Genomic DNA, 24,351 nt, shown 5'->3' with positions numbered 1-24,351 from the left:
GCAACAAAATACATCCCAAAGAAAGAGAAAACCAAGAAGGCAAAATGGCTGTCTGCTGAGACACTAGAAGTAGCCCAAGAAAGAAGGAAAGCAAAAGGCAACAGTGATAGGGGGAGATATGCCCAATTAAATGCAAAATTCCAGAGGTTAGCCAGAAGAGATAAGGAATTATTTTTAAACAAGCAATGCGCGGAAGTGGAAGAAGACAATAGAATAGGAAGGACAAGAGACCTCTTCCAGAAAATTAGAAACATTGGAGGTAAATTCCAGGCAAAAATGGGTATGATCAAAAACAAAGATGGCAAGGACCTAACAGAAGAAGAAGAGATCAAGAAAAGGTGGCAAGAATATACAGAAAACCTGTATAGGAAGGATAACAATATCGGGGATAGCTTTGACGGTGTGGTCGGTGAGCTAGAGCCAGACATCCTGAAGAGTGAGGTTGAGTGGGCCTTAAGAAGCATTGCTAATAACAAGGCAACAGGAGACGACGGCATCCCAGCTGAACTGTTCAAAATCTTGCAAGATGATGCTGTCAAGGTAATGCATGCTATATGCCAGCAAATTTGGAAAACACAAGAATGGCCATCAGACTGGAAAAAATCAACTTATATCCCCATACCAAAAAAGGGAAACACTAAAGAATGTTCAAACTATCGAACAGTGGCACTCATTTCACATGCCAGTAAGGTAATGCTCAAGATCCTGCAAGGTAGACTTCAGCAGTTCATGGAGCGAGAATTGCCAGATGTACAAGCTGGGTTTAGAAAAGGCAGAGGAACTAGAGACCAAATTGCCAATATCCGCTGGATAATGGAAAAAGCCAGGGAGTTTCAGAAAAAGATCTATTTCTGTTTTATTGACTATTCTAAAGCCTTTGACTGTGTGGACCATAACAAATTGTGGCAAGTTCTTAGCGGTATGGGGATACCAAGTCATCTTGTCTGCCTCCTGAAGAATCTGTATAACGACCAAGTAGCAACAGTAAGAACAGACCACGGAACAACAGACTGGTTTAAGATTGGGAAAGGAGTACGGCAGGGCTGTATACTCTCACCCTACCTATTCAACTTGTATGCAGAACACATCATGCGACAAGCTGGCCTTGAGGAATCCAAGGCTGGAGTTAAAATCTCTGGAAGAAACATTAACAATCTCAGATATGCAGATGATACCACTTTGATGGCTGAAAGTGAAGAGGAACTGAGGAGCCTCATGATGAAGGTGAAAGAAGAAAGTGCAAAAGCTGGTTTGCAGCTAAACCTCAAAAAAACCAAGATTATGGCAACCAGCTTGATTGATAACTGGCAAATAGAGGGAGAAAATGTAGAAGCAGTGAAAGACTTTGTATTCCTAGGTGCAAAGATTACTGCAGATGCTGACTGCAGTCAGGAAATCAGAAGACGCTTAATCCTTGGAAGAAGAGCAATGACAAATCTCGATAAAATAGTTAAGAGCAGAGACATCACACTGACAACAAAGGCCCGCATAGTTAAAGCAATGGTGTTCCCTGTAGTAACATATGGCTGCGAGAGCTGGACCATAAGGAAGGCTGAGCGAAGGAAGATCGATGCTTTTGAACTGTGGTGTTGGAGGAAAATTCTGAGAGTGCCTTGGACTGCAAGAAGATCCAACCAGTCCATCCTCCAGGAAATAAAGCCAGACTGCTCACTTGAGGGAATGATATTAAAGGCAAAATTGAAATACTTTGGCCACATAATGAGAAGACAGGACACCCTGGAGAAGATGCTGATGCTAGGGAGAGTGGAAGGCAAAAGGAAGAGGGGTCGACCAAGGGCAAGATGGATGGATGATATTCTAGAGGTGACGGACTCGTCCCTGGGGGAGCTGGGGGTGTTGACGACCGACAGGAAGCTCTGGCGTGGGCTGGTCCATGAAGTCACGAAGAGTCGGAAGCGACTAAACGAATAAACAACAACAACAACCATTCTTTATGAGATATGATATAATAATGATTAATTCTATGCATACCTTTCTACCACTGAACTTGCTGCATTCATCTATGCCATGTTTACACTTCTGCCCTATCTTGCCACTGGGTGACAGCCAAAGCATGGAAACAAATGGTGCTTTCAAGGAAATTAAATCACTGCACTAAGAAAAGCAAGTGAGTTAGGCAAAATAGAACGGTGGGAGGAAACAATGGCTATCTTCATTTGACCTTGGTTGCACAGAAGCAAAGAACTATACCACATGTCCTTGTCAAGACCTTTTCCATATAAAGCTAAACATCACTTGAAACTTTTAATGAAACATTTCTCCAAAAAGCAAATATTTACATCTCAGAGCTAAGTTTTACATTATATAAGTCAAAAACAAATAACTTGGTTTATGCTTAAGAGTACAACGCGGGAAGAAAAAAAAGAAAACATGGTTTGATGTTTGTTTAGTTTCCATGTACAGCTTCTAAAATGTTCAGTTTAAATAGCACTTCACAATAACTCCTTATAGTGCCAACTATGCAAAAGATTTTTAAAAGCCTAGATGGGCAGAAAAAGGGGAAAATGTACTTTATCTTAAAGCACCTGGGGAAAAAAGTATAATCCAGTTTTTGGAAGTCAGGATTCAGATATTAGTAATGAATGAGCAGTAATTTTTTGGTGAAGGATGCAGTTTGCACTCAGAAGGTCCTGGAATCTTCACCAGAAGCCTAATTTTCTACCTCAGACTTTGGAGGTGAAATTGTGCTAAATGAGCTGATAGTCTGCCTCGGGAGAAAAGCATAGGATCATATGCTTACCAGCCTTAAATTGCTTAAACATTGGAAATTGCTATACAGAGTTATTCCTAAATTGTTATGCAGTATTTTCAAATATGTTACCAGAATGATCCAATTCTTCTGACTTAATACAAGGAATACAGGTTTGAATAATGGTATGATCTACATGGAGTATTTTTAAAATTGGGACTTGACATCAATATAACTGATATGATTGCATGTAAATACCATAAAATAATAGATACAGAATAGAAAGTAGATCATTACTGTCACCCTGCCCAAATCTTTCCATTAAAAGAGACTAACTTACCTTTCAGGGTTATATTAAGACAAGGACACACAATCTTCTTTCTGTCAAGGATTTCATTCCATCACAACACATATAAATAAAAGGTGGAGCTGAAGAAAGCAGTAGGTGTGGCCAGGATCCAAAACCAGTAAGGTGACCATTCTCTCTGTCTCTCTTTCTCACACACACACAAACATACACACTGTCAGAGATCATTTCTTTTATGTTTTCCTTTCTCCCCATACAGAAGGTTCAAAGGACGGATAGATTGCTCACAGCAATATTGGAAATCACTATTTTAAAAGGCTTCTGAAATTACTGAAAGCTACATGATGTCAAGGTCTCTTTGTGGTCTTAAGACTACAAGTTATCAACTATTATAATAAGTCACGTTGGCCACAAAATTTCAAGAACTGTACAAAAATCCTAAAGTTCTGATTATGTTTCTGAAACCAGAAGCAGTCATTCACTAGTATGCCATACAAGAAAACCCTTTCAAATAAAGTGAGTTTACAAAACAACTTGCAGTGTGGCTTTTGAATAAAAATCAAAATCAGGATTTAAAATCCCACTGACCACATTCTGCCAATATATTCAAAGTAAGGAGGGTAATTTCATATAACCCATCACAAAATCATCAATGACTATAGAAAAAAAGAATCTAAATATCTAAAAGATAATGTGAAGCTTAATTTATAGGCCTATTTCAGTATTTTATTTATTGAAATATTTCAAATATTTATTTGAAATATTTTATTTCAAATGTACTAAATGTTTGCTACATATAATTCTTACTTAGGCCATGACTTTCATAGCACTAATTTCAAGGAGACTCTGGGACAGATGTGGCAATGTGCATATAACATATATTAAAAAGAGAAACTTACGTCATGTTTTCTGGTTCAGTTGCGCAAGACCCCACGGCTTTAGTCACATTCACAAGAAGAGCTTGATTGGTTCCAGTGAGTAAAGCAACAAGAGATGGGATTCCACCACATCTACGGATAATGCTCCGATTGGCTTGTTCCTGACAACATTCACCTAGAGCACCTACCACATTTATAAGAACTTCTTCTGGCTGATCTGTTAGCAGGCCAACCAAAGCTTCTATGGCTTTGTATTCCCGGAATCTAAAAATCAAAGTTTTATGACTAAACTTAAGTATAATTTGTGTCAACAGACTTACGCCAAATATAGTTAAACACAGAAAATTTAGATTTCGTTATTATGTCTCATATTTTGGGTGGCTTAAAGGCAGATTAACTATTATCACTCTATAAAACAATCAGAATGAAGTTTCTAAATAAATAAATTTAGTAGAAGCTTTGTACTTTCTGTATTTCCCAGAATTTTATAGCTCTGAGTCATGACTGTGACTTATAACTGGGAATCATGGAATTCAGGATTTCTAAACAGATTTGAAATTGGCAATACACATATACACAAATACATTTCAGCCAAATCCTGACATTACTGCCATAATTATTTCTGATACGCCTTATTTTACAAGGGTTTGCTGCTTGCTTTAACATAACAAGTTGGCATTCTCTAACATCTAAGCACAGACATTTGTTCCTATCCATTATGATGCCTAATTGATAAAATGTCCATCACCCACCCATGATGTAAGTTCCACCCTTTTGTATTGGTATCCCGACACTGCACCTAAGTATATAAAGGGCAGACCTGTCACTGCTTGCCTCCCCCCTCCACTGCTCCCTTGCAGATACCAATGGCTCTTGGATATCCTTCCTCAATTTGGTGGTCTGTAAAATATATTAGACTGTGCTTCCCATTACCCTTACCCAACATGGCAAAAGCTAATTTTTACTCCAATATATCTAGATGACATTAAGATGGAGAATAGGATCAATGATAACTACAGGTCTTCTAGGAAAGTAAATGTTGGCTTAACGGAGTAGTTGGCAATCTACATTATTAGATTGCCAACTACTCCGATAAATATTTCAGCATGTTTTAAGTTTCATTATGGTAACTGGAATTAGACAGAGCCCCATCTAAAGTGCACAAGCAACACCTAAATATTCCTGTTTTTACTCACACATGACTATTAAATCCTCATGGCTAGTTAAAAGCAGAACATGCTAACTATATACATTTCAAGATAGCAAATATTGCAAGTACTTTGTCACATTTTCTTTGCTGATTGCACATTTCCAGATTGCTCCTGTCACTGCTGCCAGAAGTTCTTTATTTCCAGAATTAGCAACTAAAGTAGCAAGAGGTTTCAGGCCTCCATGCTGCCTAACAAGGTCACGAGTCTCTTGATCTTCAGCGCACTATGTGAAAAACAAATAAAATAAAATATAAATACGAAGACATTGAAAAGGCATTTTAAATCCAGATTAATCCCCACTCCGTTTAGAGAAAGCACTATGATTTACATGGACTAAATTTAAAATCCTAGAAGCAATATTTAGATTCCTAAATTAGATTAGAAGGATCCAGAGAAATGGTATGGGCTTAAATCCTATTAAAATAAAGTCTCAAGCCCACTTCTTCATCACTCCAGAGAAAAGTTTCACAATGAACATAGGCATATATAGTTTCCCCACAGAGATACAGATGGCCCTGACTTTATTGGCCTTCAGAAAAACAGCGAAGACCTGGCTTTTCCCCCAGACACTCGAGCCAGGATGTTGATGAGGCTGGTATGTTCCTTTGGGTATATGGGCAGCCATATAGACTTGCTAAATAAATAAGCAAGGAAGCAAGCATATGAAGGGAGATAGGTAGGGGGAAAAAATGGCAACCTACAGTATATACAGAGCAATCCTACCACAGTCCGATGATTCCAAAATTCTGCTTACTACAGAATGACACAGCAAAAAGAATGGAGAATTCACCATCCTCTCTACATTGTTAATTTGGGGGGTGGGGTGGGGGTATCAATAGTCTCCAAGTTGGAGGACTAGGCATGTTTTCTTTTGGATCTAAAGCTCTTGTTGTCCTTTTCCCTTTGAAAGTTTCACAGGGTCAGAGACGGACATGTCAGAACTAATAGGTAAGCAGACAAAGTAATTCAAGACTGGATTTTCTGTTGCAAATTCAGAATCCTGTATCCAAACTCACAGGGAGAAACCTGACAAATTAAACACTCTTAGGACGCAGTCCCAAGGAGGTAAGACTGTAGTCCAACAGGATCTTTTCAACCACAAGCTTATACTTATTCTAGAGGCTTTGTAACTACCATAAATAAGATATCTAGCAATATCTTAAAAAATAAGTAAGTTGATCCATGGTAAAATCTGGCATGTTACAAGCTTGATTACTTACTATTTCTTTATGGCTCCTTCCTCCCTCTAGCCCATCTGTGTGTATTTCCTCATGAGCACAGATAATTTAGGCTCTTGTGTTAGTTACAAGCTATTTTAGTTTTTCTGGTAGAGAAAGAGCAGGTGAAGAATTCCGATTTTTTCCTAGGTAAATATCCAGTTTATGCCATTATTTTTGAAGAGAAATAGTATGCAGAGGACCTTTTTTGGCCTTAGAAGCTTAATGCTTACCTTAAAGATTGCGCTGGCACAATGCATTTGCAACTCTTCCTTGTTACTGTTCAGATTTTTCACAAGGTTTTCAATCATCTTCTCTTGCTTGATTGCAAGTCTGTAGCTGGGCTACAAATACAAATAAATATCCATTAGAAAGGGGTTTGAAAAGATCCATGAGAAAATAAATTACCAATGTGGACAAAGTTAAGTAGTTTATTGTCTTCATCATTCCCCACAATGAAAATTAGGTAGGAAAAGGCTATAAAACCAGCCAATATTCCTGTATACTCCAAAGCTTCCTTTTCTTGGGAGTTAAGGCTGACAATTCCTGCCAAAATCAATCCAAGAGATTATGTGTGCATCTGTCTCCCTACTGTATAACTGTGAATAAGAATGTGTAATACACACGGGTCAGAAACCACTCTCCAAAAATGGGCAGTGCTGGGACAAAAAAAAATTGGTACAATTAATACGCTATAAAATAGGGCAATCCAATTTTAAAATTATTCAATCTCCTGTCTGCACCTATATTGGTGTACAAATACATACAGTATACACAAGTTCACATATTTGCTCAGACAGAAAGGGATGGATTACAAAAATCTGGGGAAGAGATCTTTGGGATACTGACCCTTTTTTCCCCCCGTGCAAAAAGAGTGGACAGAGACCGTTGTGTTCAGCTACAAGCAAACTAGGCATGCTTACTCTATAGCAGTGTTTCTCAACCTCAGCAACATTAAGGTGTGTGGACTTCAACCCCCAGAATTCCCTAGCCAACATGGCTGTCTGGGGAATTCTGGGAGTTGAAGTCCACACATCTTAAAGTTGCTGAGGTTGAGAAACACTGCTGTATAGAAAGTCTCAGTGATGTCAGGAGCTCTTATGCCCAAGTGAGCATGCTTACAGTAAGCCTTCTGATTTTGTTCACTTAGCACAGCGTTTCTCAACCTTGGCAACGTTAAGATATGTGGACTTCAACTCCCAGAATTCCCCAGTCAGCCATGCTGGCTGGGGAATCCTGGGAGTTGAAGTCCACATGTCTTAAAGTTGCCAAGGTTGAGGAACACAGACTTAGCATATTATTCTCATCATTCTCTCATTCCCTTTTACTAGACAGGGTTAGTGTTTCAAATGGAGATCCCCTCTATACGTGGAGATCTATTGGGCATTTTCATTTTCACCAGCCTTCATATGTGTGAACAGCCATTGCATATATTTATCCTATGCATGTGGAGAATAGTTTGTCTCCCCTTTAGCTATTTCTCCTTCTAGCTCCTTTGTTCACTTTCAAAATAATTTCCTTCTATTACTTACTACATTCGCCCCCTCCATACTCTCACACACACAAATTTCAAGGTAATTATTTGGAGAGGACAACTCATATTCCTTTCAGGTAAATACAGTAATTTCTATTAATTTAAAGAAGAAAAAAATATGTTTAATTTTTTCCATGTAAATCAATGAACAGCACTGCATTGCACTCCAGGTTGTAACAGCAATGTTTCCAAGATTATTTTTACCTGCCCAGTTTTGATAATGCAACATTAACTTTTAACATTGATTTTTAACTTTTTAGAAGGGAAGATGGTTCTAGAAATTCAACTGTTGTATCCGAGTACTTGCTTTCATAAAAGGCTTTTATATGGTACCACAGCCTCTCACTATAAAAATAAAATGTGCATACATGTTCTGGTATATAAGAGGTTTTCCCCCCCACCAAGTACAGAATCATAGTGTAGTGGTAGATTGCAGGTTAATATGCAACAAGTCAACCATTAACATTACAACAAATCACGGAGTCAGTGCAATTTATGAACTGGAGAAAAACCATATCGTATGAATTAAAGAAAGTTCACATTTTGTAAAATGTTAGCCTAAAATATCTAGTTTCCCTTATGATTAAGGTAAACTTCAGTGAATGAAGAAGCATGAGGAATTCACTGAAACTACTTTATGTTGTATTCTTCTTGTAGCCAATTACATCACTTTATGATTGTGGTAGTAGATGGACGGACAGATGGACGGACGGACAGAATGTCATTTCCTATGGACCTGAGCTTTAAAGTCATTGTACACCCTTTGATTTGACCTGTGGGAGGTAGTCATCTGAATTTTCAGCAGTAGTGACAGTGCTTACTGCTGCAGATTGCTGGGAAAGCCTTTGGCCCAGGAGAGATCAGAAAAGTCACACACCAGGCATTTCTATAAAAATAATTTTATTTACAGAAAGCAAAACATATTTAAAAGCTTCTGCATTCTTTCAGGCTCTCAGTGAGAGCTGCTAAAAACTCTACATGCCTACACAGAAGGGAAACAGAAACTAAAACAAGTCCAGGCAAGTTCTTTCCCCCCAGGTGCAAAAATTAACATCCGAAAAGGAGACAATTAAATTCAACCTCCTCACCTGGCCAAAATGATTAGTTACCATAGTAACCTTAACCTGTAGTAGAAAACAATATATTAACACTTACCTCAGATGCACACTCTTGCAAAGTTCCTACCACAGGTATTAACATGTTTGAATGAGGAGACTTTAGTAACTGAGCCAGCAAAGGGATGCCTCCAGCTTTGCGGATTGCTTCTTTATTCCTGGCGCTTTTGCTGCAGCTCCACAGCGCCAAAGCACCACAACGTGCTACTTCAATCTCCTTTCCCTGAAGATGAGTGGCACTTGCAGAACAATCTAATAGCCCAACCTGATAAGAAAAAAATCCAATAAAGATGACTAAGTAGGTACATACCAATGTGCGCAAATCAAATATGTATCTTGGCACTGAAAGATGCCTCTTTGCCTACAATATTTGTTCTAGAAATGAAAGAAGGAAATATCTTGCTCCTGTTTTAGCTCTTGCCGCCAATAAGCTTTCGGTTGTGAAGGAGTGGGCAACCTTCTGGTGGCAGAGGGAATGGGGAGCTGAGGGGGAGTTCCTGTGTAACATTTTGGGGAAAGACAAAGGGCCACAGTGGATGGGTCAAAGATGCAGATTCTTTGGTCTGGGTCAGACAGGTGGATGAGATCAGAAATTTTTAGTTTTTCTAGGGCTGGGGGTTCTTCTTTTAATTCTCTTTGGTCTATTTTAGAGTTTCTCTTTGTACTGCACTTCAAAATGGCAAGGAAATGTCCTGTCGATTTTCAGCAGTTGTGGTCAGATAGGACTCTGCAATGCCATGAAAAGGAGGTTTACCCCGGACCTTCTCGCTACTCACACTACGATAAACAATGGAAAGAGGGTGGCTCTGGGAATGTTTCCATTCATATGACCATGTAAAACTCTCCTGCATCTCCCAGTTAAGTGAGAAGTTCATTTAGTGACTGCCCACAGCAGAGCTTTTAGTCAGTTATTCCAAGTTGCTGGAAGGAATCCCTGCTAATGCAATTCTCATTCTGGTTGGGATGCAAACAAAAGTAACTTTGTTTTAGGAGGTATTTGTAATCTGAAGGGCTATCCTGATCTTGTCAGTTTAAACAGAATGTTTAGAATTTCAGAGAGATGCTACTGTTAAAGTTAATTTTAAAGATTTCTGTAAAGATTTTCTTTTAAAGGCAGGCTACACGTGCTAATGTCTGTTTTAGCAGGGTGACCTTTCAGTCATATGCAAATGGAAATTATTTGTCCACATTGGTATACAATGTTTAGTTCCCAATTACTCTCATAGTAAAAAAGACATGTTTAAGGTGAAATTCTGATTACCTTACCTGAATAATAAAAGCAACTTACCAATCTCTTGATTCCACCGTGCTGACGGACTGTTCTTCGGGCTCGTTTGAATCTGGCTACATTAGCTATTGTTTCAGCAGCCAAACATTTCAGATCTTGATCTAGAGAATCAAGTATCTTAACCATGATCTGTAATCCTCCAAGATCAGCAATTGTACGTCTTATCTGAGCATTTTGACTAATTTCCTTTAGGATTTTTAATGAGCCAATCTGATAGAAGGAAAAATTCATTGTTATGGATTACTGTTTAATTGTAGTGCAGAGATCATTTTTTAAAATTAGTTTTCAGTACTCTGTAGATTCCCATGCTGCAGGAGATACATGACTGTCTTTCTTCCATGAAGGCTGATTGCAGAATGAAAACAAGGAAGGCAAAGGGTCTTTCTCCACTACTTTCCACCCATCTATGAGTTAAACAATGGCAGCATTGCCAATCCCTATCCTGCTTCTACTGTACCTGATCTGAGTCATTAGCAAGTGGTGTTGTCGCGACTGGTGATTGTGCCATTCCTTGTAGGCAAGGTGATTCGTTTTCTCAGCTGGTTTTGTTGCTATCCCCTTTTAGCATTTCACCAGCCAGCAGAAAAAATATCCACCAAATGGGTCACTTCAGCAGGAATGCCGAGGTTTGGATTTCAGGACTTTTCCTCTCTTCCCTGGGCTTATCTTTATCTACTCCTATCTCATTAGGGCATCTTCCAAGTTTAAAATAATAAGGAAGTAAAATATGGAAAGATGCCAGAGCAGAAACAGTACCAGAAGAGAGGCAGGACCTGGTAGAACTATGCAAATGGCTAGGTGCTGTATTGCTGAAGAATTGAAATTGACTAACTGAAACTGACCGCTCTCTTTTGTTTGGGAGGAGGTGAAACAGTGATTGTAAGGGACAAATACAGAAAAAGTAACAAATAAGCCCCAAAATATCCCCTCTTCCCAAAATGAAATACTGGCAGTCTGCTCTCTTTTCCTCTACCTTCTTGGAAACTGGAGAAAAGTTGTGCCAAAGGTAAAGAGTAAGGAAAAGTGACAAGCATGAAAGGAACTTATGAATCATAGTGCTAATGGAAAGGGCAAACCCTGTCAGGGAAATGGCTGTGGCAGAGACTGGCTAATGACCAGATGACAGGGGGTGGACCCATGCCAAAATATTCCTATAATCACCCTTATCAGCTGACCTTGCCTTCAGGATATTGGGTAACAAAGCATTACTGTATAGATTTCATACACCTTGAAGCTGAGCTGGGACAGTATTGATTTAAAATCTAAAATATTACTTTAAAAACAGTACCCCTAGGGATGATTGTTTCAGTCATAGGATGAGAGGAAGGTATTATCATGGGGACAAATAGAAAACTGCTATTGTCAAGCATGACCATTCTGTGGTTGAGTTCAGGTGGGGACAAAGCTGAAGAAGCAAATTCTTTTTGCTTCCTAGACATGGTGGCAAAAGCCCCTGAACAGAATCCATATGGGACTTTTGGGATGCAAAAAGGAGATAGCCATACTATAGAAATCTCTATCTCCGTTGTCCCTTTACATGGGAGCAACTTCACAGAAGCCAGAAGGATTCTCAAAATTGCTCTGTAATTCATGCAAAAGTTCTTAGTTGTTTTCATTCCTTATATTTTCCTCTCATTCTGAGGCATCAGTTAAAATGCACAGTGTTAGAAGAGAAGTGATAGTCCCAGAGCTAACTGTTTAAAAGAAAGAGAAGTCAAAACAGACACCCTGTGTGAAAGCAACTAGAGTCCATAAAAGTGCTGCTCACTGACAAGCTAACTCACCTTGCATTTGATTTCTTCAGTATCAAGCAAATTAATTAGCACTTCAAGACCCCCAACATCTCTAATTGCCAACTGGCATGTTTCTTGATACAAGTTGAAATCTCTCATTGAACACAATGCAATTACAGTAGCCGTCTGGTTACCAGCCTATAAATGAGACCGTCAATGCAATGTAGGGTAAAATACTGTTTTTACTGAACAGATACAATGATGAATAAAAATACAAAGAGACAAAAATGCAAAATTATACAGCAAAATTATAAGGGCAATGTCCATATTTCAATTTGGTGGGATTTGTTTGTGGGGGTACTTTTGGTGAAAAACCTATTTCTGTTAAATCATTTCTGATAAGCCTGTGAAATATTTTAATAAACTAAAGAAGGGAAGATACAATTCTGACTTTCTAGAATTTCTTTTATTTTTACATTTGTAGACTAAATCTGGTTTTTTATAAGAAGCATGTATACGGGAAAAAAAATGTCTGAAATGCATGCAGCATATGGATAAGAAACTTGTTTTTTCTTCCCCACAACCAGAGTTCTCAGCTAAAATAGTATATAGAAATATCCCTAGTATTTTTCTTTCAAAATTGCTTCCATAGTTTAATATATATTTTTAAAGCAAACTTGTGGTAAAATATTTTTCATATGCTCTCACACATTAGTGCTATAGCGTAACCATTACTACTGGTTGCCACAACAATTATTTTTCTGTCTAGTAGCTATTAGAGAAAGTTTTCAAGGATAGATTTTAATCAACATGGAAATGGTTAGCTCTCTATTAAATGTACACAAAAACTGCATCATGTTGTTAAAGCCTTTGAAACTGGATACAGTATGTTAGATGCAAAATAAGTTCTATGGCACTGCAACACTCAATTTTAAAGCTTTAAATTAAACGCAGATTTTATTTCTAAAAGTCTAGCTCCTCTTATAGGATGGTTCAGCACAAATATCCACAAATTGAAATGAAAACAGAATATGAATTCTAAAAAAGAATTAAAGTCATGCTCAGAGAAAAAAATTCTAAGCAGTTTTAGGATGATAGATGAAGTTCAGAATTATACCAAGTAACAGCTGTAAGTGTTTTAAGAAAAACCACCTTTCTGAAATGAGATCTATAACTCTTTTTCATTTCATTCATCACTGGGCTTAAGGAACAATAACAAAGATTCCACTAAAACAAAAAATGTAGCGAGCACTAAAACAAAAAATGTAGGGAGGTATATGGCAAGACCACATACATTAGTTAATACAAAACAATTACAAATCTAAAACTAGCCTAATTAATTTTCTTCTGAAAGAGCCAAACTAAGGGAAAAAATAGAAAAAGAGGCCTCTGTTTCTCCTTACAGACATTTCTCAGTCAGTTAGTACAATGGGACTAGTTCACTATCTCCACAGACTCCTTGGAGTCCACATGGCTCTTGTAGAATTCTGTTCGGGGTATTATCTAACATCCAAATCCCATCCAAAAGAAAAGTGAAATGTCTTGTTTCCGACCACACAGCCCTCAGCTTTCTACCCCTGGTACAAGACAAGTTCCAGAATTAGTCATATTTTGCTTTGCCAGGGAAAGACTATAAAAAGGGGGCATCAAACATACAAAATGTATGCAGGAATACATTACAAACCATTGGTTTATCTTTGCAATATCTGCCATTTTTTTTAAAAGCCCAAGAAAGAAACAGATATTCCTCTGTTCCTTGGTATTTGACTCAATAGGGGACGAAAGCCAAGAAAACCTGGCAAATAACTCTACTGTTTCAGTTCATTCACATTCTAACCTCCCAAGCAGTCCTATTATAGTACTACCAGACTTTTTACATTTTAATGTCAGGTTACCTTTAAAGCTAGCCTTGCAAAATGAATCTGAAACATCTAGACTATTGTTTGCAATCTAGCTAGTGGCTTCCTGCTGTCTAGCAATTAAAAGGTAACAACTGTTACCTTTATAAACTTCCAAATTAACTTTTGTAGTAGCTTAGCTCAGCTTCCATTTATTACATCAGAATAAAATACACTGCTAAAGAAATAAGATATATTCAGAGGAGGAGCTTATTAGTTTCTTTTTTAGTTGTCCTACATAATTTTGATCTGAGCAGGTGGATGTGCTTATGTTACTTGCTGGAATAAAGGCACAACTATTTCAGCTATGGTCTTACTGTGGATTTTTGAATAGCAATAATATGTTATTAAATATTCATTGTCTGATCCAACTTTTCATTTTGTTTTACAGAACACAGGTCAAGCTGCAACTTGTTAGAGATGAGTTTTGGAGGAGTATTACAGAGTTATGGAATAACTTCTTGTCCCATTTCCTGAATCCTCTGCAGTTCTTGGGCTATAGCCTGGCAGTGAATAAAACACAGAGATTAAAATAACCAGGGCCAGTGGAAAATTATAACCATGATAAAAATCACAGATTCCATAATGTTCACATTACATGTCTGTAATGCATGGAAAATAAGTATTGTTTAAGAGCTAATTAAGCACTGACACCGTCAAGCCTGGTATGTCTCAGTAACAAAGGAGTGCATGCAGCAAACTTCAAATTAAAACCATCACCAGGTTTTCTAAAATGAGGAACAAAAACAAAATTGCATATTATGGGGAAAAAAAATTCCAGACTGGGTTCAAAGTATAGGATTGCACTATTGCTCAAACTTCTGTCAGGCATTTTCTTTACATCCTGACTTCCTGACCTCTTAATTTTGTAGAGCTGCAAATTTATTTGTATAGGCAGAGTATTGACCCATGTTGCTCTTGGAACATCTGACACATGCTCTATCCAGTTCTTTACCTCTATTTTCTTTTTTGAATCCAATTCTTTCCCTGATTGTTTGTATATTTATTTACGATGTTTATGATATGCCCAGTTCCTGAGGTCTTTAAGTGGTGTACAGCCACACATAAAATAAAAATAATCATAAAAGTAATCATAAAAGCCAAAAATTAAATCAAAAGGATGAATAATACCACTTGGGACCACTAGGAGCTAAGGGTTCACAAGAGTAGTATTGTTTTATGAAATATTAACAAGGAACGGGCTACACATGCCTCTGAGAAGACAGAGTTCCAGAAAGTGTGGGCTGCCACAGAGAAGGCCTGTCATCTAGCATGTAACCCAATGTTACTGGATGCTTACTCATGATTAGCAGCTCTGTCTTAATAGGATTTAATCTGAAATGGTTTTGCCCCATTCAGATCCTCACAACCTCCAGACACCAGTTCTGAACTTCCAGAGTATCTCTAACTTGGCCCAAGGTAGCAACATACAACTGAGTGTCATCAGGGTAGCAATAACATCTCACCTGGAACTGACAGACGATCTCTCCCAGTGGTTTCACATAGAGGTTAAAACAACATGGGAAAGAGCTCTGGGCCCTGTGGGACCCTGCACTGGACCTCTCATGGACTTGAGCACTTTCCTCCATGATCAATGAATAAGGAACCACCCACTAAAGAACGGAATCATTGTAAAACAGTGCTCGCTACTCCCAACTCTTGTAGGTGATCCAGAAGGATACATAGGATAAAAGCCTATGAGAGGTCTCACGGGACCAAGAGGGTGTATTTCCCCATCTAGGTCATCTACCAGAGCAACCAATGCCATTTCTGTCCCATGACTGAGCCTGAATCCTGACTGAAAGGATATAGGTAATCTGTTTCTTCTGTGATCCTCTATAACTGATTCCTACCACCTTCACAACAAACTTGCCCAAAAAGTGTGTTGGAGACTGGGCAAACTTATCAAACATAACTGAATCAAGGAATGGCCTCTTTAAGAAAGAGGGGATGACCACCTCCTTCAAACAAGGCAGAATTACCCTCTCCCTCAAAAAACATTGATTACCACCCAAAGCTAGCTGCTTATACCCTACCTAACTCCTTCAGGGAGAGGAGAGGCATGAGTCTAGCCTACAGATGGCAGCATTCAAGTTACAGAGAACTATCTACTTCTTCAGGTTCTATGAAAGCAAAAGAAACCTAGATTACACCACAAGATGCTGCTTCACCCGTCCGCATGGACTCTGCCAAATTAGCATCCAACCCAGAGTGAATACCAATAAATTTATCTGCCAAGAAATCCACAAACGCACTCAGCATGCTTAAAAAAAATGAGGACTATTATAGGTAAGTAAGGCTAGCTTCACTATGCCCATCCATCAACTCCATATAGATTTTAAGTAAAGGGGGATCAACATGCAAAGAACACAACGGACTTTGAGGAAAAGCAAAACTGCTTTCTCTTTTGTTTCAGTTTGTTTTTGCCACTCTGACCCCTCCTTTGTCATCACACAGAACTGAGTACTAGAAAGGAGGTAAGTATCTAAATTGCCACTATTCATTTAACAGGAATATTTAAAAGTATACTTTACCCATAACTTGTGGGAGATGGCATGCAGAAACTGCACCAGTCAGCATGGCTGCTACATAGAATAGATCTTTTAACAGTGACCTCCTTTCTTCTACCTTCCCTCCCTCTCCAGGACCAGAATAAATGGAAGGCTCATCACTTCCTGGCCATGAGTGCTTCTGCTTGATGTCAAACACCAGAAAAAAGTACTGAATTCTTCTCAAAGTGGAGCAGATAATGGGGAGGATTCTGGGGAAGTTCTGCTCTTAGCATCTGGCAAGAGCTGCAGCTGCCATAAGTGGGTGTGGGGTCATGGCTGGGCCTGAAATAGTGTCTGCAAAAGACATTTAATGAGACTAATCTGGGAAGACCCATCACTGTTTCAGACTGTCAAGAAAACAACAAGCAGCTGAGCCTGAAAAAAAAGTTGGGCAACTGAATTGCACCAAAGCCAACAGATTTTCCAAAGAAAAACTAAACCATATGAACAGAGCATTCAAATATGAGGGGAGCAATGCTTTCAGGGAATAAACAAGCTCAGCAAGCAAACTCCTTAAACTCACAGAATGGGTGTTATTCGTAAGTTCCATCAAGGTGATTCATTTCAGAAAGACAGCATACAGGCTTTGGAGTGACTTGCAGGTAAGTGTTAGATGAAAGATCACCTGAGTCCATAACACAGACCTATGGGTAAAGAGATCTGGCCACAATTTTATTGGTTATAGCTCACCGGGTTTTTGTTCTGTGCAGGGAAATGGTAAAGCTCTGGTTATCTGGCATCTGCTGCTTCATAGTTTGTCTTCGGAACACTAGGGGTAGTGATATGCACTATGCTGGAGGTCCCTCTCACCACCAGTTACATAAATAGAGCACCAACCTCAAACTGCACTGGTGCCTCAAAAGCTACTGTCTTTTTATCACTTAAGCAAATTATCTTTTGGTATGGTGGGATACCATGACTCTACTTAGTTCCTATATTGGAATGGGCCAAATGTCTTCAGCAGCCTTCAAAGTTGTGAGTGAGAAAATCACCAAAGTAACACCTTGGCCTAACAGTAACCATATCAGGTCTCTATGCATGAAGGTTTTGCAGCAATGTAGAACCAGGCCCTTCTGATTACATGTTGCCTGGTTTTGAGGGCCAATTTTATTTTTATTCACTCTGCTGGGGTTTATTTGAAACTGAGGAAAGCTGGTATTCCTTTGAAATACTACAGCTTTGTGAGTGATCCCTCTCTCCCTTCAGTTCCTGGGCTCTCCCTCTCCAATCCTTTCCTGTCATTCTAGAAGTTCACCATCCTATTTACAGACCCTAACTACATTATTTATACTGCATACAGTATACATGATTGCAATCTGTTGATATGCTATTGCTTCACTTTTGAAGATTTGTAAATGCAACAGAGGGATGATGCATTTCGGTGTTTCCTTTTTTTACAAAGCCTTCCCTTATATAGCCTCTCATCACATGATGGGGAAGCCACTAGCAAGTTAGTTTCTTGTTTGCATAGGGTGGGTTTGAGATTTGTGTTATTAGGAGAATTGTGATGCCTCAAAGGAAGGGTAAGATTAAACAGTGTTCTTTGCACTCTCGTATTGGTTAGCTGGATGGAAAGCTGACTGGTTTATGGTAGGATGGCTTATCTACCCAGGAGGAAAGCAAAAACGCCAGCACAACCTACACCCATCTGATTGGGCAGAATTGCTTCCCAGCATTGTCTATCATGTTAAACTCATCCACAGCAACACTCTTTAATGGATGTTGGAGGGCAGAAGGGCAAAGTCTGCAATCAGAACTCCAAGGCCAGAAGGATGGCCCAGAAACCGTATTTAGTTTCCTCTTTCAGCAGAAAGGAGTTTGTATATGTAATTGTGTGTTTCTGTATGTGAGCGTGCATAAGAGATAAGTCTTTACACATGAAAATGGCAGACCACCCTAATAAAGTAGGCACCTTATTTAACAGGCAATTTTAATCAGTATTCAATTAATATTCCTTACTGTATCCTGTCCCTGTTCTTTGATGGAATGTAGCTTCTTTGAGCATTACATATACACATACCTACACACACATGCATACTGTACATATATTTGATGAGCAGATGGCAAACGTGGCTAGGAGGGCCTTTGCCCAACTTCGTATTGTGCGCCAGTTGCACCCATTCCTAGATCGGGGGACCTACTCTCAGTCACTCATGCCCTGGTCACCTCCCGGTTAGACTACAGCAATGGACTCTGCATGGGCCTGCCCTTGAAGAGTATCTGGAAACTTCAGTTGGTGCAAAATGCAGCAGTGTGAGCAGTTATGTGTGTTTCTGGTAGAACACATGTTACACCTCTGCTTCACGACCTGCATTGGTTACCAGTTTGTTTCTGGGTCCAATTCAAGGTGCTGGTGTTGAACTTTAAAGCCCTTCATGGCATGGGACTGGGTTATTTGAGGGATTGCCTCTCCCTGATTTCATCTGCCCATCCTACCAGATCCAGCGTGGAGGATACGCTATGGGTTGTCGCCTATGGAGCTATATTTGGCGGGCCCTAGGCAGTGGGCCTTTTCTGCTGTGGCCCCTGCATTGTGGAATCTTCTCCCCCATGAGGTGAGGTTGGCCTCGTCACTGTTGAGCTTCCAGAGGTCCCTCAAGACTTTGTTAAGCCAGCAGACCCAGGGATCCCAGGGGACAAGTGAACTACTGAGGTGGCTCTCTTATTTTTAACATCCCTTCATCTTTTATTCTTTGTTTTAGATGGTTTTTAATATTTTTAATGCATTTATTGTTTTTAGCTCTTTGTATGCCTTCCAGAGTCACCTGTTTGTGAGATAGGCAGCTATATAAATTTGAAAAATAAATAAATAAATAAATAAATAAATAAATATTCAAGAGTGCCAAATACACACCTTTATTTGAAGGATAGAATCTACAGAACTCCTTGCAGCTGGAGTAGGAGACTTTAGATTGAAATGTTGATTTTTGTCTGTATTTATAGTTCTTTTTCTGGTTTTTTTGGGCGGGGGGGAGATAATTTTGAATCAGGTTCATCCTGCTTTCTGATCAACACAGGAGTTGTTTAAAGACATAGCTATGCCAGAATTTTAGATTTTTTTTCTCTTGGTCAACATGGCTACTTTTGCTATGTTAGGTATATAGTTTAGCTGGTATATTACTGATTATATTTTCTTATTATCTATTACTTTTCAGCTTTTTCTCCATGTGGTTGTCTTTATTTCTGTGATTATAATGTAATACATTTTCCTGATCAATAACAGAGTTTGAAAGGCCAATTTTCTTTTTTCCTTCCTCTAGCCCTTTTTTCGTCTTGAAGAATTTTTTTTTATTTTCCAGTACTATTTTCATGAGCAATGATATTACTGTCTATGTTTAATAGATCATAAAAAGAAATCTTTCTAATACAACCCATCCATAAGTCACTTTTCCAGCTGTTATCTGAGCAGCTAATTTGATCCAGCAACATCATACATTATTTTAAAAAGTTCTTCCAATAAAAAGCATGAAACAAATTAAAAAGTCTTTTGTTACTGTTGACATTTATAGGCGTATATGTCTAATGTCTTATTTTTATTTTTTTGTAAGCCAATCTAAAACAATTCACTTCCGCTTCTTGATTATGAACATCTTCATCCAAATAGATAATAGGTGGCAAACATTTATTTTGGAAAGCTTCAGGGATGGATACTGTACATCATCTAATTAGAAACACTGAAAAACTCCAAATGGATGATAACATACAGTAACTATTGCCATTTTTCTTTTTGGAGCTTACAATGAAATTTATATTTTATTTCATTTATAGAGGGAAGGGAGATTATCTTTCTTCATAATGTACATTTGCATTCATTGTTGTCCATCTGTGGAATATTAATTTGTCACTCTGAATTGATATAGGACTAATAATAATAATAGTAATAATCTATACCATTTTTCCTTCTGATGGAGCCCAGAGTGATTTGCAAAGGAAAAGCCAAAAACAATCTTAAATAAAAACAATTTAAAACAATACTCAAAAACGGTAAGTACAAACATTAAGGTTCATTTTAAAATAATTTAAAAGATGAAATGACCACCCATGGGTACTCTGTGTGTTATTTGCTAGCTTATTAATACAAGATAATGTTTTACTCAAAACCTAATGCTATTTTAATACATTTCTCATATTCAAGCAGAAGCATTCTGGAATTAATTATATAAACATAGAAAGAGAACAAGTCTACTGTTTTTTCCAGTCCTCCAAATAATATGTCATATTACTTAAATTTAATAGAAATTCCTCTATAGCATTTTCACAAGCAACTTGTGGATAGTTCAGTAAAATGAAACAAATAAAGGACTCTTTATTTTTTAAGGCAATAAATTCTTTTGTTTTTCTTCACAGCAATTAAATTGATGCAGTGTGCAACTTTGTTTTTATGGAAAATATATTTCTGCTTTTATATATTATAACATAATAAACAAATGAAGTTTTTGTATCTAATGTGGCTATCGGAATCCCTAGTTAGGGAAGAGCCACATCAGAAGCAAGAACCATTAGAGTCAATTTGCTTCTTTTGGGTGTTTGGCTCAAATCTGAATGCATGATTAAATCTTTCATAATTAATCTTTTGAAATTACATTATTACATAAATACAACATGGTTCAAACACAACCCAGCAAGGAATTGTGTATAAAGACAAAATCCATGCAGCGGTCATGTCCTGACTAAGCAAAGACCACGCCGAGATGAGGAGAAAGTCTCTAGTGTTTTATTACTGCTATTGTAGACAGAAAATCCTACCAAATTGAAGAAGCGTGGGAAAACCCAGACAGATAAACCACAAAACTCAAGGCAGGTCTGTTCTGGGTTTCTTTGAATGACAGCTCAAAGTCTCTAAGCTACACATGCATTTCCCCCCCTGGATAGGGGCTCCCTCCTGCTCACCATCAGTACTCATGACAGGTCATCTAGATCTATGGAACTATCAAGATGAAATTACAAAGATAAATAAACCCCAGCAGAGTGAGGAAAAATAAAATTGGCCCTCAAAGCCAGGCAACATCATGTGGTCAGAAGGGCCTGGTTCCATATTGCTGCAAAACCTTTATGCACAGAGATCTGATATGGTTACTGTTAGGTCAAGATGTTACTTTGGCGTTTTTCTCACTGTCACAACTTTGAAGGCTACTGGAGGTATTTGGTTGAGATGGATGCCTATATAATTTTTTTAAATAAATAAACAAACAAATAATGAGGGAATTTAATGCAATATCCTGAAAGATGGCAAAATGTATTGGCTGGCTGGAATCCTGAACAAGAGTATTTAATATTTCAACTCTTTGCTATAAGTTCCACTAGATTACTTGTCTAAGGACCGATCTATAATATGTTGGGCCGAACTTTTAAATAGATTACTAAATCTACTAAATAGATTACTAAAAGGTATTCTATGGATTTACTACAACAGACGTTCAAAAAGAGTCTAGGATGCAAACTAATTGGAGAAATAAAAAGAAAATGAAGAGATTCTGGAATAAGGATTTTGAATTTATATTTTAATTAGAATAGAAATAATGTTGTCTTTTGCAGTCTTTCCCCAAAATTAAAGTTTCTTTACCTTTATATATTTCACTAATTTTTGAATCTGCCAATATTCTGATGGCAAATCAGTGTTAATCTCCTGGTGGCGTTCAGGCTGTTCATCTTCTTCTTCACTCTCAGAAGAACTTTCACTCACATCTTCAATTTTTGGTGAAGGTTTACTAAACCAAAAATAAAAGAAGGAAAAGTGGAGCAAGAAAAGGAGAATCACAACTAGAAATTATGGACAGATTAAACCAAAAGCACAATCCATAATCATATGAATGTGAAATTGTTGTTAATAAGTCTCAGGGACAGAAGTTTAATGCAAGTCACACTGAGATGGGAATAATCTATTAGGCCTGTGCATGTTTTGAAAATGATTTGGAAAAGATGCTCCATAACGTATGAGAATATAACTGCAGCCCCTTTTTAAAGCAGAAATGTATTTTTTCAGACTTCCAAGTAAGTCTGAAAAAAAGATGCAGCTCTTTAATGGGCCAACTCATTAATGCAATTGTGTCTTCAAACATTTCATTAAAATAGCCACACATTTCTTTTGGCTTCTGGAAAAAAGACACCACAGCTTTAAAGAGATGCTGTGCACATGCTCTCACATTTCCCAAATAATTTTTTAATTGCATATAATTCAGAAACCATTTGTACTGTTGGATCATCTCCTCTTGCACACTTTAATATTAAACTCTATGATGAGAGATTAAAAACAAGGTATATATCTTGTTTTTATATCCTGTTAGCTACCCAGAGTCATATGTTTGAGACGGGCAGCCATATAAATTGAACAATATAATAAAATAATTTTTCTGAGTGACCCAACTGCAACACTGTTAAGAAAGTATGAGAGATGATGTTGAAAGAGACTGGATTATCATCTATTATGGACAAACTAAATGTTGAAATAGCTCCAGATTTTGATTCTTGTTTTTAGTATAGTTGTAGATTGAGAAATTGGGGAAATGGATTGACTCTTTTTCCCAAAAGCCATTTTCTTGAACAAATTTCCAAAACCAAGCACCTTATCGCTGAAGTCAAAAGTAAGTTTTCTTCTTCATGTGGAAAAACAACTGGAGGATTAATATATGTGCAACTTTCTCTGGGAAAATAGCTTGCAAAAGAAGGATGAAGCATCCTTCCTGTCTTTTGTGGTTTCAATTACATTTGGAACATTCTCTTGCAACATAATAATAATTTAAAAATGATCAGGAGACATTATATGTGACTTATGTATCATATCTAATTTGATTTGAGTTCCCACTGCATTATGCTATTATTTTATAAAACCGGCATACAAAACTGTGCATAAATATCCTCATTAACAGATATAAATTCTTATCTACTTTATAGTCCAATTAGCTAAGTTCTATAATGAACTGAATTACATCAAGTTTACATAATCCACTGCCTGACACAGAGAGGAAAAAAATTAAAATCATTTTTTGAACCCACATGATTTTCTGCTGATGAAGACTGTGAAATTAGAGAAACAACATGACTGACCATGAAAGCTCTTGGAATGGATGTGTTTATTTGCTTTTCAGATTTTGATACTCACTTGGTCCCAGAACGTTAAAGAAGAGAGAAAGAGAGATTACTAAAAATAAAAACAAAACAAAACAAAAACCTCTTGGAATGGGTATTTAAATTTCAAGGCAAAACTGTTCAAAACTGAGATCTGTTGCTGTACGCTGCTTAAGAAATGTGAGCTAAGGAAATGTCTATCAAGAGCCAAGTTACTGGTACAATAAGCCAAGCAATCATCGTTTCTCTGACCGTGATTGGAAAAATGGTAGCAGATGCAAGTATAAGACAATCCTGCCAGAACCAACAGGTTTATATTTTCAGCTTGGGAGTTCCCTGTTTGCTCATGCAGAGAAGTGGGAATACCAGAAAATTTTCCATTTGAAAACTTACTAAGTAAGATTCGTATCTGATGATAACACTTATTTTACAGACTCCTATGCATAAAAATAGTCTAGAAAAAAATTAAATAATCCAAATACAATTAGATCATTTCAGCTTGCTCACCTGAGATGCTGAAAACATTTGCAGCTATCTTTTTATGTTGGAAAATGGCAATTTTAAGGAAAAGAAAAGTATGCGTTATTTACATACTGTTTAAGACTATGTACCTTTTAAGAGAGGCAGTTGGTGTTGCACTGGATTTTTTCTTGCCTTCTGGAGTAACATGCTTGATTTCTTTTTCATCAAGGACCTGTTTTCTTGCTCCTTTTCCTCTAAAAAGATGTAATATTTGTTATTTGACAATTAAAGGTATGAATATATAATAAATGTTCTAATTTCTGAACTAAGTCAATTAAAGACTAAAACTGTTTAATGTCACATAATTTAAAGATTGAAGAA

General features: G+C 37.7%; 1 protein-coding gene across 1 annotated transcript in view; it reads right to left on the bottom strand.

Moving 5' to 3' along the window:
- ODAD2 (outer dynein arm docking complex subunit 2) overlaps positions 1–24,351 on the bottom strand; it is a 72,320-nt gene that overhangs the window by 34,282 nt on the left and 13,687 nt on the right. The window contains exons 8-15 of the mRNA XM_063301918.1: positions 24,120–24,224; positions 22,007–22,151; positions 12,045–12,191; positions 10,261–10,470; positions 9,013–9,237; positions 6,557–6,667; positions 5,175–5,329; positions 3,917–4,159 (exon numbers count right to left, since the gene is read on the bottom strand). Of these exons, the coding sequence (XP_063157988.1) occupies positions 3,917–4,159; positions 5,175–5,329; positions 6,557–6,667; positions 9,013–9,237; positions 10,261–10,470; positions 12,045–12,191; positions 22,007–22,151; positions 24,120–24,224 (1,341 nt within the window). The remainder of the gene's footprint in view (positions 1–3,916; positions 4,160–5,174; positions 5,330–6,556; positions 6,668–9,012; positions 9,238–10,260; positions 10,471–12,044; positions 12,192–22,006; positions 22,152–24,119; positions 24,225–24,351) is intronic.

The sequence above is a fragment of the Candoia aspera genome, chromosome 4, assembly GCF_035149785.1.
Source record: "Candoia aspera isolate rCanAsp1 chromosome 4, rCanAsp1.hap2, whole genome shotgun sequence".
Taxonomy (NCBI): Eukaryota; Metazoa; Chordata; class Lepidosauria; order Squamata; family Boidae; genus Candoia; species Candoia aspera.
The sequence above is the reverse complement of the archived record's forward strand: the minus strand, read 5'-3'. Positions and strand labels throughout refer to the sequence as shown.